The sequence below is a fragment of the Heterocephalus glaber genome, unplaced genomic scaffold, assembly GCF_053883595.1.
Source record: "Heterocephalus glaber isolate CG9 unplaced genomic scaffold, H.glaber_assembly_v1.0 deba00001523, whole genome shotgun sequence".
NCBI lineage: Eukaryota > Metazoa > Chordata > Mammalia > Rodentia > Bathyergidae > Heterocephalus > Heterocephalus glaber.
The window spans coordinates 29,935,356-29,952,435 of record NW_028258327.1 but is presented as its reverse complement, the minus strand read 5'-3'; the positions used below and the strand labels follow the sequence as shown (position 1 = coordinate 29,952,435).

The following is a 17,080-nucleotide window of genomic DNA, read 5'->3' as shown; positions in this document are numbered from 1 at the left end:
ACTGCATTTATTTTTGTTAGAAAGACAAGACTTCATGTGTTTAAGTCATTGGTATTTGGCTTTTATACTATATGCTATAAATTCTAACACTTCATAGTTTATGCCCTTTAAAAATAGGTCGGATCTTGTTACTCTCTTAAAAACCCTCTAATAGCTTCTGATCTCATGAGGAATAAAATTCAAAGTTCTATAATTTAACCTCCAATTCCTTCTTTTAACCTTGCATTCTTTATTCACTCTGTTTCAGTTCTTCTACAAATATGCCCACCTAAGGACCTTTGCCTATAATGTCCTTTGCCTGAGATATTTGTCCTCCAGATTTATGTGGTTGACTCTCTTATTCTATTTTACTTTGAGAAAGTATGAGAGGGCTTTCCCTGTAAGTGTGTCAGAGAGGGCTTGGTGGCCACCTTTTCCAAATTACAACCACTCCCCATTATTCTCTTTTCTTTTGTTTTACTTTACTTTTCTTCACAGTTCTTATGATCAAATGACATATTACAAATGTATTTTTATTGTCTTCTCTACTAAAATAAGCTCAGAGAGGAAAAGAACTCATTAATTTATAGACTATTTTCTCTTCAGGGTCTAGAATGGTGCCTGGCATATGATGAGGGAGAGGTCAAAATTATATGTTGATTATTGAATGAATGGACAAGTAAATGGTACAGAAAGAAGTCAGCTACCAGATGAAACAATACATATATTTAAAAAATCCTTTCTCTTTTAAATATTGTTTTCTCAATTAATTTACTTTCACCATCCTTTGCTGTTCTCAGTGACACACACCTCTCCACATACACATACCCATGCTCACACATATGTATACTCGTATGTATATCTCATATGTATATACATGCATACACTAACAAATATGTACATGTTCATTTCTATTCCCACACAATATAATTAAGATACACTTGACACACTTATATGACCATACATATCATTATGAGTTCTTAGGAACATGAAATTCATTGCTAAGTTATTTTTCATTTCTGAAAGTCATTTGAAGAATGCTTTTATGATGAAGAATCCCAATTCTCAAATATGTGGTTGATACAGTATAAGTCTCAACCTCTAATATCTTTTATGGTCTATAATATGTGTGAAAGCCCTATTCAAATATGAGATTGAGTAATTATCATCATCATCACCAACAGCAATTCACTCTTTGGATGTGTTACTGCCTGTCTTTTTCATATCCATTCATCGGATCAGAAAAATAACTGAGTGGAATTTTCTTTATTCTTGTGATTATGTACACAGGCTGAGATAAAGCATGAGAAATTTCAAGTCCAGAAATAATTTCTTCAAAAGATTTTAACCCACAAAATAAAAGGAATTATGGTGGAAGTTCATTCTTGGCTATTTTTATGTTATACAGAATGCATTCTACAGGAAGTAGATGTACTTTGAAAGGATTAATGCTAAATAAAACTGAAACTAGGTCACCTACGAAGTACATTTGGAACTGCTTTATGAAAAAACATATTCTCTATATTATTTTCTGTTTATGTAGAGAACTAGGCTCTGAAATCGAGGAAACTAAAACTTTCACTTGTGAGTCTTCAAGAATCTTGAACTGTCTGTGCATGACTCATATTTCCAACTTTCAAATAGAGTTACATTTTTTCTTATACATGTGAGTTATATAGTGGAAAGGATTGTACATTTCTTTGTGGTGGTTGGAAAATAGCACCAGAAATAAAGGTTTTCACCATTATTTATGATGCCATGTATACCAATTCTCGAATTTTATTGACAAATGCAAGATATTTTTGTCATCATGATATAAGATTTAGCTATATTTATTATTTTTTTACTTTAATTAGAGAAAGATCCAACATTGATCTATTTATTATCTTTAGGTATTCCCTCCTACTCTTTCTCCCTCTCTTTAAAAAATATTTTAGGGGTACTATAAACAGAAGAGAATTAATCAATTAATACTAATAAGCTGGTGTACAAATAGGCATATTGCCTTGATTTTGTCAATTATATTTTTTGTTCTTTTATGTTAAGATGCCCAATGGCAATAGGCATTCCTGAATTAAAATATATTATTTTTATTACAAGTAATTATAATGAGTCATAGTAACAAGGAATGTTACCCCTCCTGACAGAGCATTGTGCATCCCAGGCAAGGATCTTGGGCTACAGTTTGTAGTGAGGTCGCATTTATATTTCCTGAATGAAGCAATGAATCTTTTTCTGATCTGGTAAAGTTAACTTGACATGAAGTGACTTATAGATAACGAATAGTAAAGAGTCATTATGGGAGGAAGAACTGTCCACTGGTGTTAAAGTTTTAGATTATAAATATCTCTCTCTCCTCTCTCTTCTCCTCTTTCTCTCTTCCTCCTACCCATACATATATACATACAACATATGATAACTGAGTTGATACATGTTAATTTCCTTGACTATTGTCATCACTACATATAATATATATACTATATATATTATATATAAGAGCATGTTGTATATCTTAAATATAAACAATGAAAGAGAAAGACATTTTGTAGTTTCTCACCACTCACAACGCCATTGCTTTAAAATGCTTGCGCAGAAACTTGTTTCCAGTCTCTACTGCTGCTTAATAGTGCACTGGTTCCCTTTAATGTGATTTTCTATTTCTTGGTCTACTGGCATATACCAAGGCAGTTAAATGCTTGGCAGGCTTTTGAGCCAGAAAGAACCAACTGTGAATTTAGGCTTCAGCACATACCCTCTCTGTGACCTTGGGGAAACAGAGACCCTCTGCACACCTCCGGTTTCTCCTCACTTGGAAATGCCTAATTATAATGACAGCAACAATTAAAAAGTAGCTAGCATGTATTGTTTATTTTTTGTGGCAGTATTACAATGTGTGGACCATCTCATATGGGAAGTTTGACTATTAAATGAGGATAGAGTAAAGACTCAGGAAATATTAATTGTTTCTTTTGCATTCTCAGAGATAACAGAAGAGAAGGCTGACTATCAGGCCTAACTTACAATTTTATTTACAGATAGTGGCTGCTTCTGTATATAAAGTAAACTGGATTACTGAAAGAATTAGCTGAGTAATAAAGAGCATGGATTTCTTTTGCCCATGCTATGTTCAGTGTGCATATTTAAGCGTTCTTCTTTCCATTGTGAGACAGGGAGGGGATACCCAGGTAGGAGTAGCAGAACCTTTCTGTTTTAGTTTGCTTCCATTCTTTTTGTTACTTTGACTTCATGGCAGCAGCATGATTTGCTTCTGCAGTTTGGAAAGTGGTCTTGTTTTCTTTAGATTCTTGCTTTAGTTCAGTTTTAAGGACACTTGGATCTTTCTGTTACACCTGAGGTTTCTATAGTAGGTAAATGCATATTCTTGATTTATTGAGATGAAACATCTTTTCTTGACCCACTGTCAGGTTCACTGTTGAATTTCTTCAAGCTTTGGAAGGGTATGAAGACTTCAGGGTGAGGCACCAAGTGCTATACCCAGGCAGTCTTTATTCCAGGGATTATGTACATCGCTATTCCTAGTTACCACCAAACTAGCCTCAGATTCAGTGGAGATGTGCCTCAGGTAACACTTTACAAAGCAGTTATCTAGGAACACTAGGAAAAAGGGCTTCCCCAAGGTATCATTGTGCCTCTCTGTCATCAGGCCTGTGTGAGTCACTTAGATGCCTACAGAAAAAATGCCTACAGAAAAAAATCCATCAGAAAACAGGCAAGAGTTTTGATAAAAATTAAATGTTCTGCATTAATGCTTCCTACTGTAACTGTTGAATATCTTGGTCACATGAGAGGTTTTGTAAAAATGGTTGCAAAATTTAAAATAATAAAATTAAAATAATTGATCTTCCAAAGAAGGTAAAATATTGAATTTCCTCTTTTCTTAGTTGAAACACAATTATCCTCAAGGCAGGGGATGGAATGATTACCTACAGATAATACAAGGTTGGTGGCATTTTGGTAAGCTAATGGAGCTTGAGTTCAAATTTGAGGCAGTCACAGATTCTCAGTTAACTTTGGGCAAAGCTTCTTATCTTTGAATCAAAATACAAAATGAAAGTGACTCTGCTCCCCTTCCCTCTGTAGTAAGAAAGTGGCCTGTAGAAGCCTCTAATGAATGATAAGATTGTTTCTGTGTGTAGCCATGTGGAAGAAGACCAGAAGAGGAGTGAGTAAACTTTCTTCCTATCATTCCAAGCATTGTGCTCAGGAAGGGGTCAGCCTGTACTTATCCAAAGGGGAAGCTTGATGCAGAATCATGAAGAATTAAACTGAGTATATTTGAAATCCATTTTTTCCTCTTTTACCTTGTATTCCTCCATGTGTCAGGACTTTCTTGCTAGCAAGTTGGTGTTACTTATTTTATTGGGAAGAGGCTTTGCCTCTATCCAAAGCTAAGTGGATTATTGATAGGATTTTAATTGCCTACGAACTTAATTTACTGTTATATTCAGTTCTTCACAAATATAACATCAATATGTCTTTTCCTTCCCTCTACCTTTGGAGAAGCTTATGGAGATCGAGGCTATAAGCTTAAGAAAGTAGGGGCCAGGTCTGTTTCTGCTTACCTTTGTATGGTCAGTGCCATCATGTCCCATGTAATAGGTAGTTGAGTAATTGTTAAATTAATAAACCAGTGAATGAGTTTCTGACCTAACGAGGCAGATTAATGTTAGTTGTGAATTTCTATATAATTAGAGATCTTCCTGGTACCCTCAAATGTTAGTGGGTCAGTCCAGACAGGGACCAATTTCATTTACTCCTTGTATATCAGGAGATCAGAGACAAAGGCTTTTTAACGTGGGGGGCACTTGGCTCTGAAACCCCTTATTTTCCCCAACCAGACAATGACTTACATTATTTACCTCCAGAGAACAGGCCCAGACACACTTGATTAGCCTTAAATGAAAGATAAGTCATTGCTGTGAGAAAAGACATGCTTTCAATAGATAGGCAGACAGACAGATAGACAGATATTTAACAATTTACAGTTTTATATCTTGACAACTTGTATATTGTAATATGAAAAAGGCTACCAAAAGGGACCAGTCTCTTCCTAGCACAGAAGCTTTAATATTTTCAGTAATGAAAGATAAATGTTTCAAGCTTCCTTACTTAAAACCCTTCATTGGCTTTCCATTAGCCCTTAATTTCAAGTCTAAACTTAATATGGCTTACAGAATCCTTCAGGACTTGGTCTCTCCTTACCTGTCTCATTTCATGATTAATGATCCCTAGATCCTATTTAGCGAGACTGGAAATGGAGCTAGAAATCTGGGATTCTTGTGCAGATGAAAATGTATTGGAGACTGAACATTTCATTACTATTGTTTCTCGCGTCACGTATAATATTTCTGGGGCCAGGTAAAGGTAGGAGATAGTCTCAATTTAAAAAAAGTACCATAAGAAATATCTAATGCTATTATGTTATAGCCTAATTGTGTTTACAGTACTCAGAAAATAATTATATTTGATACCTTCCAAAAAAGTCTGCTGAGAGAAGTCTATCCAATTGTAGGCTGATCAGAGATGTGATTGGGTCAGAGCTAAAGGAACATTGATAAAGAGAAGGAAGAGTATTATTTGAATGAATTTGGTAGCTAGGGAGATTTTTATCTGCTTAATGCAGATGTTGGGGAAAATAGGGTTTTTTAAGTCTTTTTTTGTTTATCTTTAGAAACAGTTTTCTTTCTGAAAGCTTAACTGGCATTTTAGACAGCCATGGAATAGCTTCGGCCCTGAGCACTTAAATGAAAGAAGCCCTGTTGGTAAAAGAATGTAAGAATTTTCGGGGTATAGAAAGAAAATCAAGATTTAGTTAATAATTATTAACAGCACTAATGACAGATACACTTATTTATAGCTGTGTATGACTTTTAAAAATATTTCTATATAACTTTTCTTCCACAAACGTCTATATTTTTCAGTTAGTATAGAGTTAGTTCTATTACCAGATTAACTTAATGAGTTTTATATCTTGTAGAAAAAAGTAATAATCTGACTTGTAACCTTCATCTGCTCTCTCAGTTATCTGTAAAGTAGGCCACCTCACTAAAACTAGGGTATTTCCTTTTACCTGGAACAAAATTCCACATCACTGTGACCATTTAGAATAAAAACTGGGTTTTTTTGCTTTGTTTTGTTTTTTTTAACAGTTTTACTTCAGCTGCCAGCAGAAGGACAGGACAATAACAGTAAATGTTGGTGGAATGACTAATGGAATTAATCCATAATTACAGGCTTATTACTTCTTAACTGGGTTAGATGATGGCAAGCATCACAAGACTATGAACACTGAGTCCATAGCACAATCACTTAATTTACCTATGTACAGTAGAACATGAGAGTCAATAGTGTAGCCTGGGAACTTGTACGTAACACACATTTCTGAGCCCCAGAGCAAACTGACTCTTTGGGTGAGCCTTTCCTGCCCCCTCAGCTGTGTTGTAAGATTTCCAGGTGATTCTGGTATGTGCTCAAGTTTGAGAACAGCCTAAAACAATAAACAGAACCCTGTAGAATTGTCAGAACTGGAAGGCAATTAACCTGGCCCAGCTGCTCTTTTCCCAAAGGCTGTGTGATCCCTTGCGAAGAACAGTGGAAACTAGGCTGGCTGCACAGAATGGGCTGATCACGGGCATGGCATTTTCAGTTGGATGTAGTTCTCTCTCCTGCCAAGGAAATCTGAGCTGATGAAAACTGTTTTTCCAAACTGCTATTGTTTGTGGCTTTGAGTCAATGCCTTTATTTCATATATATATGTATGTATATATATTTTCTTCTTTGCTGTTTCCCACTTGAATGCAGTACCAGGCTAATTAAGGAGTTAGTGTGTGGCTTCCATTCTGGGGAGGTGTATGATTCTTTTCCTGCATCCTGAGAACGTTTTGCAAATGCTTTCTAGTTCATATTTTCTTTTTTTAATCAGGCAGAGACATTACAATTAAAATACACTTAAAGTGATTCTGGCAAGTATTGCAATAAGCATGTTTTTAATTAAAGGAAGAACAGGGAGATGCATAAGCAGCATCAGCTAAAGGGGAAAATTTCACCCAATATCTATTTTAATTGAAATGAAAAAGAAATGGGAAGCACAGAAGCAGCAGCCCTGGCCTACCTGTGTGCACAGCTCTGTCCCAGGTTGCTGGGGTTAGGTGGTCTGTGCTTGATTAATTAGTAGCCAGGCAGAGCGTCCATTCCCTTTGCCCCCAATTCCTTAAAGCCTGATTTATGCTTCACACCCCCCATGAATATGTGAGGGCTCAGGCATCTATTTCCTGAACTGCTAGTGGATAGGATTATGGCGCGTGGACTGAGCTCTTGGGGGCTCTCGTTTGCCAGCCAAATTGATTTTCCGCCTCTGTAGCCGGGGACAAGCCCACCTCGAAGGCTTCTGAGGCTGTGCTCCAGTGAATCAGGCACAAGTCTAATCCGGATCTTGCCAACAAAGGAAACTGTTTGCATCCCCATCAGAATGAGGGCTGCAGGCTGTGGCTGCCTTCTCTAAATGTGGATCCCCTCTCGTCTTCCTCTCCTTTGCCCAGCTCCCACCCCTAAAGCAGCACAGTGGAGTAAGGGGAGGCCATGTGGCCCAGCTCTGCCCAGGTCACTTAGCCAGCACTCTGCATTGAGACAGGTAGTATCTGTCCATCCTGAATGAATGATCATCTACAGTTCACCATGGGCAGGCAATTCCACAGGCTTCTGATTATTGACTTGGGACTATTTACAGTTGAAAAGTAATGAGATACAGGCTGCTGAAAGTTTTATGGGAATAAAACTGAATGAAGGTTAGTCAGTGTAGGTAAGTAAATTGGATAGTTTACATCTCAAAATTTAGGTAGTTCAATGCTTTGAGTAAACGCATTATCTAGTTTGGTGATATAGATCAATCAGCTGTGGTCCTCAGATACCTGCCTAGGTCATGTTCAACCTCTCACCTTTCCTCTCCTTACAGAGGAATCAGTCTTCCTGGATTCACTTATTACCCAACATTTACTCCTTGGCCCTGCACACTGGCTCTGAGGCTTTAATCTTCCTAAACATGACATTAAGGATTTGACACCCTCATTACCATATTTTCAACTCTTAAATCTTCTCCTGCAAGCTGCTAAGATTTCTTCCAACTCATCTAACACCCTCAACAATCTTGCTACTTCTTCTTGCTCTAGTCTTTAGATGTGGATATTTAGTGATGTTGTTCCTCTCATAGTTCTCTTCTGTTCTCAATCTACCTGTCCTCTTTGCAAAAACTCATTTACTTCCATAGCTTCATCTCCTATTTTCTTGACAAATATTTAGTGATCACTTACCATGTATCCCATGTGCCAGGCACTGTTCTAGGCCCATGGATTATTACTGTGGAAAAAAATAGATCAAAATCTTGCTCTTATGGCGTTTTCTTCTCTGAGGGAAACAGTAAGTAAATGAATTATAGTTTGATTAGACATCCTTAGTACCACAGAGCATGATGCAATGAGAGGAGGGTAGGGAACACACGTTGGGAAGGGGTGACTAGGAGGATTTGCACAGTGAGGGCAAAAGCTGTGAGGTAGGGGGAGTAAAGCATGTCAGCATGGTGGGAGTGTTGGGAGCAATGAGGAAAATAGAGGGAGCCTGAGCAGAGGCTAAACCCTAAAGCGGTTGGCAGGCTTTCACTCTGAACATGATGCCAGCCACTGGAGGATTTTGAACAGAGAGATGATATGATATGGTTTATTTTAAAAGGAAAACTAACAACACTTGGTGCTGTTTTGAGTGCTGGGCCTGAGGTCTGGTGGGGGCAGAAGCAGGGAACTTAGTTAAGAGGCTGTTACAATAATCCAGGGCTGAGAGGAGAATAATTTAAACACCAATGTATATATGGAGGTTGTGAACAGTGGTTGGATCATGGAGAAATTTTGAAGGTAGAATGCATAAAATTTTCTGATGAATTGGTTATAGGGTGAGAGTGAAAGTTGACTCTACTGTTTTCAGACTGAACAACTAGAAGGATGGAGTTAACCATTCACGGAGATGGGAAGGACTACAAGAATATCTGCGCAGCAAGCGGAGGAGTTTAACCTTTGATCAGAAGCTCATGAGACATCCAGGCAGGGGTGTTGAACATGTAATTGGCATATGAATCTCAAGCTGAGGCCAGAGGTCAAGCTTGAAGATACACATTTGGGATTCATCAGCAATTAGATACAATGGTGTTTAAAAATCTTGAGGCAAGATGGGACAACAAAGCAGTGTGCATAGTGATAAAAAAGTGGCGAGAGGGTCATGTCTACAGATACACTAAGTGCTGGTGGTATGGATGATCAGAGAAATCTGACAGGTAGCTGAGAAGGGGCCACCTGGAAGGTGGGAGACCATCCAGAAGATTGAGGGGTGAACAAGTGAGGGGAAGAGGTTTCAGGAAAAGAGTGACCAATGGTCATGATGGCCACTAGGAACACGGATTCACCAATGTGGCTGCCACATGTGACTTCAACCAGAATAGTTTAGGTGGAAAAATCAGGGTAAGGATTGACCAGGGAGGATTCAAAAGAGTAGAATGAAAGAGTTGAAGGCAGCAGGGGTAGCCAGATCTTTTGAAGAGTATTATTATATGATAAAATATGCTCTCTATTTTTTTTCTGTGGAGGAAAAATAGTTAGAACTCTGTGTTTGTTTTCTTAAAAAACACAACAAGTTATTTTGTGGTCATTATAGAGGTTGGTTAATTGGAGGGTTAGTCAGAAGTAGGTTTTGATGTACTTTGCAAACATTAGCTAGCTGCTAAAAGTCTCTTTTACTTCCCTTGAAAAGAAATAAAAGAGATGTTTAATGGAAAGAAGTGATTACATGTAAAAAGCTATGTTCATTTATTTATTTTAGAGGGGAAGTAACAATAATGATGGTTGATTGATTTTTATAAAATTACTCAAGGTCACTTGTGGGACATAGTCAGCTTTCATGAAATTCGTAACAAGCAATTTACGGGTCAGAGCCAAAGGCTGATTTCAGCCCTGCTCTTTATTTTAGCTTTCAGAAATGGGGCTAAGCTCTGTAAAGTGGAGAAAGAAAGTCCTTCAATTGTCCTCCTGTATTCAAGTAACTGTCCTGTGAAGCAGCCCATGTATATTTATTTTAAGCTAATAAAGTGTGAGGATAGAAAACTTGAGAACTTTGCACAGAGATAGATGAACTAGTTCTAGATTCTTTCATACAGAGAAGCTTTTACTTTGGTTATAACTTTAAATAATTTTAGGCAAAAATAGCAGAATTCCTCATCATGCTCTCTTAAATTACGTAGATGTATGTAGATTTTCCACTGATAGGGTGAAGAGGGGTTGCGTGTTAGCAGGGGTTAACGATGACCATATTAATCAGCCCTGTTTATAGCACCCTTGACAACACGAATCATTCATTTTCCTTGGGCTGAACTCCTCTTCTTTCATCAGCATCACTATTAGTTCCTGTCAGTAAATGATGTGTTCAAATTTCTACCAATTTGTCTCAGTGTATTTAATATTTTGCTTAATGGCACAAGGGCCAAAACCCAGGTTTATATATTTACTACTAATCCTTGTAATCTGCTTCAATCCTTTCTGGAATGAGGGGAGGTATATCTCCATTCACAAAATTAAAATAAACCATATATAAACAAGCCATAGGCAAACTTACTAAGGTTAACACATGTTTTTCCTTAAATGTAGCTATGAAAACAACCCTAATTAATAAAAAAACTACCAAGAAGGGTTTGTGGAAATGGATAAAATATGAGATTTTCTGTCAGGTGGCCTGAGTTGCAAGGCTTGGCTCTGCCACTCCTGGACAGGAAGAAGTATGAGCTGCTCTGTGCCCAGATTCTACTCTATGAAATATAGAATGGCGTGCTTATATATATATGTGTGTATATATAATATAATATGAACAATATATAATATATATAAATACAGAATTAGGGGCTGGGCTCCAGGGTCATTTCAGACAAAGTACCTGTAGCTTAGGCACATGGTAAGTGCCTAACAATTTCTAGCTCTCTAGTTTTCCATGTAGTCTTATTTGAATGTTTGAGCATGAATATATCTTTCTCAAGTGGAATTCTAAATTCACTGCAGCATAGTTGGTGTTGGGAAAGCATAAAGTTCCTGTCTCTGTTCATATCTAATGAACATTTTATGGCATCCTAAGAGGTGTAGACCTCAAATGTTTCAGAGTTGGAATGCCATACAAATCCATGGTCGACAAGTTGGGTATGATTAGTTAGGACATTAATGCCATGTGTCAGTGTGCTAAAGAGTTTTTGTTAACATATATAGATGCAGCACATGTCACCTTTCTTCTTGTTCACAGTGGGATTCACTTTTTTTTTTTAACTGCATTTCTAGGAGCAATGACAATGGAAGGGAAAATTAAAGTTGAAATTTCTAGTGGATTTTGGTAGTCTAGTAAGGAGAGTGCTATTGCTTTGGTATTGAGCCTATAGCTTGGCAGAAGTGTTAATGTGATGGGGGAAGTGTAGCAAGTGAGCAGATCTTGGTGGTGTTGGGGTCACCGTAGATGCTAAGTGTGATAGCAACAGTCACCATTGCAGCATCTCCATTAGGTTTCAGACCCTAGACAAGTATTCTATAAGCATTATTTTAATTAGTGTCACCACAATTCTCTGAGGAAGGAAGTCTGATCAGGCACATTTTACAGAGGGGGAACGTGGACATCTAAATGGGGTATGTCATTATGGTTTAATGGTCTCACAAGGGATCTAGTCCAAGTAAATATCTGGTGACTATTACCAATGGTGAGGGGCTTGGGTATTAGACATGTAAATATGGAAAGTGCCTGTGGTCAAATGTTATGGAAAAATATATATGATAAGAGGCTCAAAAATGCTATTTATATACATTGGAGCGGGAAGGTCTCAGTGAGGAGTTCACAAGGGGGAGCGAGATACATGAATGTCTGACAAAAGAGCATTCTAAGTAGAAGAAGAGCATATTACAGATTTTGAGGCCTGTTTGAAAACAGGCAGGTCATTGTGTCTGGAGCAGGTATTGGCCAACTGTATAAAACCCGAGGCAAGTTATTTTATAAAACAGTTTATTTTAGCTCACAGTTTTGGAGGCTGGAAGTCCAAACAGCATGGTACAGGCCTTTGTGAGCACCGCCCCTCGCCCCGCACACAGTAGGCTGCATTACATCTTTGTAGGATAGGGTCATGTGCATTTCTTGTCCTGATAATGCAACCCAAAAGATCCATTTCTAAACACTGTAATTGGATTAAATTTCCACCCTCTTAATACGATTGACATAAGACCTTAAGAAATAAACTTCTATGTGAGTTTTGCGAGAGAAATCTATGCACACCATACCAGAATGGGACCATGTCAGAATAGTCATAAAAGATGATGTGGCCAAGGTGATGTGGATGGGTGGCAACTCATGAGGGCCTTTTGTAGCCCAGTGTAACGACTTTGACATGCACTGTGAGCCAATGGGAAACTAATCTAGGGTATGGAAAAAAGGACCGCTGGAGTTTCCCATACACAGTCACAACTCTGACTGCTTTGTTATAGGGTGGAAGACTAAAGTGTGGCATTTCTAAAAAAGAGTCAGAGCCAGGAGAGAGATTTAATAACTCACCCAGGTCATAGGGCTTATGTGAGTAGCTTTTGACATGATTGAGAATGTTCCATGTGAAATGTAAATATTCTAAATTCTTTTAAAGAAAGGTATTATAAAGATGAAAATATTCTTTTAATATTTAATTACTCTTATGTCATAAAATACTTTTATTATAAAGTTATATTCCTGTGTTACAGAAAATTTGGACATTAGTGCAGAATAGTATCTGAATCTGTTAAGGTTATTTGGTTATATATGATAGAAATAAACTATTCTTGGAAATAGGAAGTGTATTGGGAAAGTATTGGGTAGCTTATTGAATCAATGGAAATTAGGCGCAGAAACAAATGGAAACCAGGGCATCGGAGATGAGGGGTTTAGCAGGTGGGGCACCAGAAGCAGGAACTCTGCATAGGCTCATTAGAATGCTGCTACTGGATCTGAACATTTCCTGTCTTTCTTTTTGCTCTGGATTCCCTTTGAAACATTAATATATGACCCAGGCTTTGGTCAGACAAGAAGTCTTGATTGGCAGTCCCCTTCCAAACAAGGAAGAGCCATCAGGGAAATTTGAATCTAATGCCAAAAGAAAGTATAATCATGAGGCCAGTTAAAATGCTACAAATGCCATGATGTTATCCCTAATTTTCTAGGACTTTTCTTTTTAATTCTCATAGTTTTGGCACATTTTCTTCTACCCATATTTCTTGTGAACTTCTTTCTCTGTCTTTCTAAGCTTAATTTTATAAACTGCTTTAATCTGTTGCTAAATGGTGAAGTTAGTAGCCTTCTCATCCCTTAGTTAGCCAGATCTAAACTGTTAGTCATTTAGATTATTGTCACAAAAATACTATAAACAAAGCTTCAGTGAATATTAATATCTAACCTAAACGGGCTTCTACCCCTGGGTGTCCTGGAGACCCTGTTGTGCTTCTAGAAATGAGTGCCAGATAAAATAAGTCTAAAAGCCAGAATGAGCATGTAAATGAAGGAGTTTTCATCAGACATTGGAACTGTCAAGATCACATTGTAACTGGGAGCCTCATCCTCCTAGAAACTGACCATTTTCTTTTTGTCCGTTAGGAGGCAAGCTGGTTTTCATGGGTCCAGGACCTATTGAGCTCAGGGCCCATGCCATCCTTGTTTCTGATGGTGGAGAGCTCCGGATTGGATCAGAGGACAAGCCCTTCCAAGGCAAAGCTCAGATCACACTCTATGGGAGTTCCCACTCTACTCCCTTCTTTCCCTATGGCGTCAAGTTCCTGGCTGTGAGGAATGGAACTCTTTCACTGCACGGTGAGTTTAGCAACTGACCAGAAGAAATGAAATAGGGCTGTGTCTAACAAATGCTTGAGCAATGGCAATTGATAAAACTATTTAAAAACACCTGGCTATTAGTTGCTGAGGCAACAGGTCAATTAGAGCATAACATGATTTCCTTAAACAACAAATAAAATTGTTATGGTTCCTATGGCAGATTATGCTATGGCTCTCAAATATTTTTTCCTTTTCCTGGGAGAGGATTGGAGCCTTTGCCTACTGTCAGGTGCTCAGGCTCTATGTGGGTGGACATACTTCCCTGTCCCACTGAGAGAGGGCTTAACCATAGACTTGTTTTGATTATTGGCATATGAAGAGAAGTGATAGATTGCATGGGCAGTGGAAGTTTTAACAGTTGTGATGCTTTAGCCATTTTGCTCTTTTATTCCACTTGAAAATAGCCTATCCCTGATTAGGGTGGTTCCTTCAATGTGGGAAACTAAACTAAGAAAGCATGTGGCAGAGCTGATGACTGCAGTCTTGTTTATGGGTAAAGAATTAGAACTTTTGGACCGGGGATTTAGCTCAGTGGTTCTGCTGACTGCCTTGCAAGCGCAAGGTCCCGAGTTCAATCCCCAGTACCAAAAAAAAAAAAAAATAAAAAAAGAATTAGAACTTCTCTTATTATAAGCCTATGAGATTTGAATTTGTAATTGCAGCATAACCTGGCAAAAACTGACTGATACTTAGCATACACTAATGTTTTTCTACATGTAATATCCTGGCATTACAAATCAAATGAGGTCAACTTCATTTTGTTGTTATTGTTGAGCCTCTTCCCTCCCCCATCACTATGCTGTGAACAGAGTTCAATTATATTTGGACTCAGAATCCTCATACAAATGGGTTGGATGTTTATGGATTACTAGAAGAAAACTGTGATTAGGGTAAAGTGTTTTTCTGCTTCACCTTTATTTGCCTTCTGATCACCTAATTCTACTTTGCAAAATGGACTTTTTACTCTTAAGTTTTGGGAAATTACTAAGAGTGCCAGGATCAACTGGACAATGTAAGAAAAAATTATGAGTGTTGTGTATATTTCTGTGGATACTTGCATACTTTTGGTTTCACAGCATGTGCCAAAGGCAGATCAAAGTGTGGGCTTAATATCTCAACTTCCAGAAAACATGGTGTTTTCTACATTGGCATTTCTGTATTAGCATGACAAAATAAAACCCACCTATTATAGAGTGATTGTTCTAGATGTGTGCTAAGGAGATTGACATTTTTCTCTGTCCAGGCTCTGTCTATAACAAACTGTGAGTCTCAGTCATTGTTTACCAAAAGTACATTCTGGCCTCTCTTGTTTTATTATAAGAGGAAGCAAGATCTTTTCCTAGGGTGTTTAATTAAACTAGACAGTGGAGGTCAAATTTTTTAAGGTTTAAAAACTCAGTAACTATTGGGCAGAAGTTCAAAAATGTGCTCTACTGATTTTCATATTCTCCTTCCAAAGAGGTCTATTTTCTTCCTACTTTAATCAGCCAGACTTATGCTGATCTTGTAGCCCAGGACCCATGAGCATTTCCTGTCCATTCACAAATAGCAGTGATCTTCAGGTGTGTGCTCTAGACTGATGGTCACTTAAGACATCAAATCACAGTCTTGCCATTTACCCCATGGGACAAAAATAGCTGGAGAACAAAAGGGCATGGAACAGGGTTTTGTCTAGGCTCTTGATCATCCAAAGGACCTGAGATTCCTCAGATTCAAGAGCCAATGTCCTCTACAATGCTGTTGTCCTCTACAATGCTGATGGTACAACTCCTGCTAGAAACTGGAACTCAAATGAGGGGTGAAACTGTCCTAATTCTTTTACTTTGCCCTTTTCATTGTAACTGCTTCTTACTCTCATGTTCAAGTTATGAGAGATTAGTTAAAAAGTACATAAGCACAGACTTATATACCTGTATTTTAAATAAACTTTGTCGTTTGTTTTAAGTAAATACTTAGTGCCATTGTTTATAGCTAATATGGGGCAATTAAAGCAAAATGGATACTTCTAATGTGTTTTGAGAATTTTGAAAGTTAAAAAAAGTTGCTACTCTCCCTGGGGTGTTGTAGATACTTAAACCTCCTTTCCCTCTGCTTCTCTCATTTCTGTCTCCCCCCTTTCCATTTCCTTTTTGCTGCCTTCTCCCTCCTCTTCCTCTATCCCTGTCCATATTCTCCTCCTATATTTTCAGACCTGCCAACCATAGCTGTTTAACCCATTCCCTAAGCCCCTTCTCACACAGGTGTGACTAGGATCTCACATGAGCCATAGGACTTGCATATGGAACACAGGCAGAATCAAGCTCTTGCCTCTCTGATATGACGCTGCAGAGGCATATTCATTTGAAAGAGATGTTATGTAGAAGTCAGCTTAGCATCAGGGCCAAAGGGATCCCTTTCCTGATATATCTGTCAGAGACACACAGGCCCACGTGTGGCTCATCCATCAATCCTGCCCCCACTGTCCCTCACCACCTGGGGTCTGAAACAGATTTCCCCTCTGGCACGGCGGTCTATCAGGCTTAAAATCGTTACGTAATTTCACTGGCATTTTCCCAGGGCCAAAGGTGGGTCTGGTGACACCCAGGCTTCTCTCGTTTTCTCTAAAGAGAAAAACTAATTTTCTTTTGCTGTCAAATATGTAAAGCTGTGAAGAACTTGATTCACTGCCTTGTATCCAGAAAGTCCCTAGTGACCCAACACTTACTCATCCTCTCAGGATAATGTGGTGTGGAGAGTCACCAGTTTTGGTGCAATAGGCTCTTCTGGAGAGAGTTTATGGGTCTAGATTTCTAGGTCCCACCCCCAGAATCTTATTCAGTGGGCCTGGGGTGGGCCCTGAGAATGAGCATTTCAGTGCGGCCCTCTGTGATTTGATTCAGGCAGCCCCTTGGCTGTACTTGGAGACTCACTAGCTTTAGTGGTTGATATTTGGGGACTCAAATATCAGTTCAGTTCTGCTGCTTATGAGCCATGACCTTGGGCAAACTGATCTCTGAAACCAGCAAACACATCACCCCTTCATACTCTTGGGTCATGATGTACTTCATAGTCTCCAGCACATGGTGACTCACAACTACTGGTAGTTCTTCTAATTATGATTCTATTCTTTTCCAATGCAATTAAGTATTCAGTGCCAATAATCTTATTTTTTTAGGGGCGAGGAAATTTTAAAGAG

At 38.3% G+C, this 17,080-nt stretch overlaps 1 protein-coding gene across 15 annotated transcripts in view; it reads left to right on the top strand.

Moving 5' to 3' along the window:
- Positions 1-17,080, top strand: part of Pkhd1 (PKHD1 ciliary IPT domain containing fibrocystin/polyductin) — a 513,180-nt gene that overhangs the window by 164,853 nt on the left and 331,247 nt on the right. For all 15 annotated transcript variants that reach the window (XR_015441583.1, XM_087188170.1, XM_087188168.1 and 12 more), the window contains one exon: positions 13,672-13,884. Coding sequence is in view for 14 of the 15 variants with exons in the window: in XM_087188170.1 (XP_087044296.1) it covers positions 13,672-13,884 (213 nt within the window). In the remaining variant the exon portion in view is untranslated. The remainder of the gene's footprint in view (positions 1-13,671; positions 13,885-17,080) is intronic.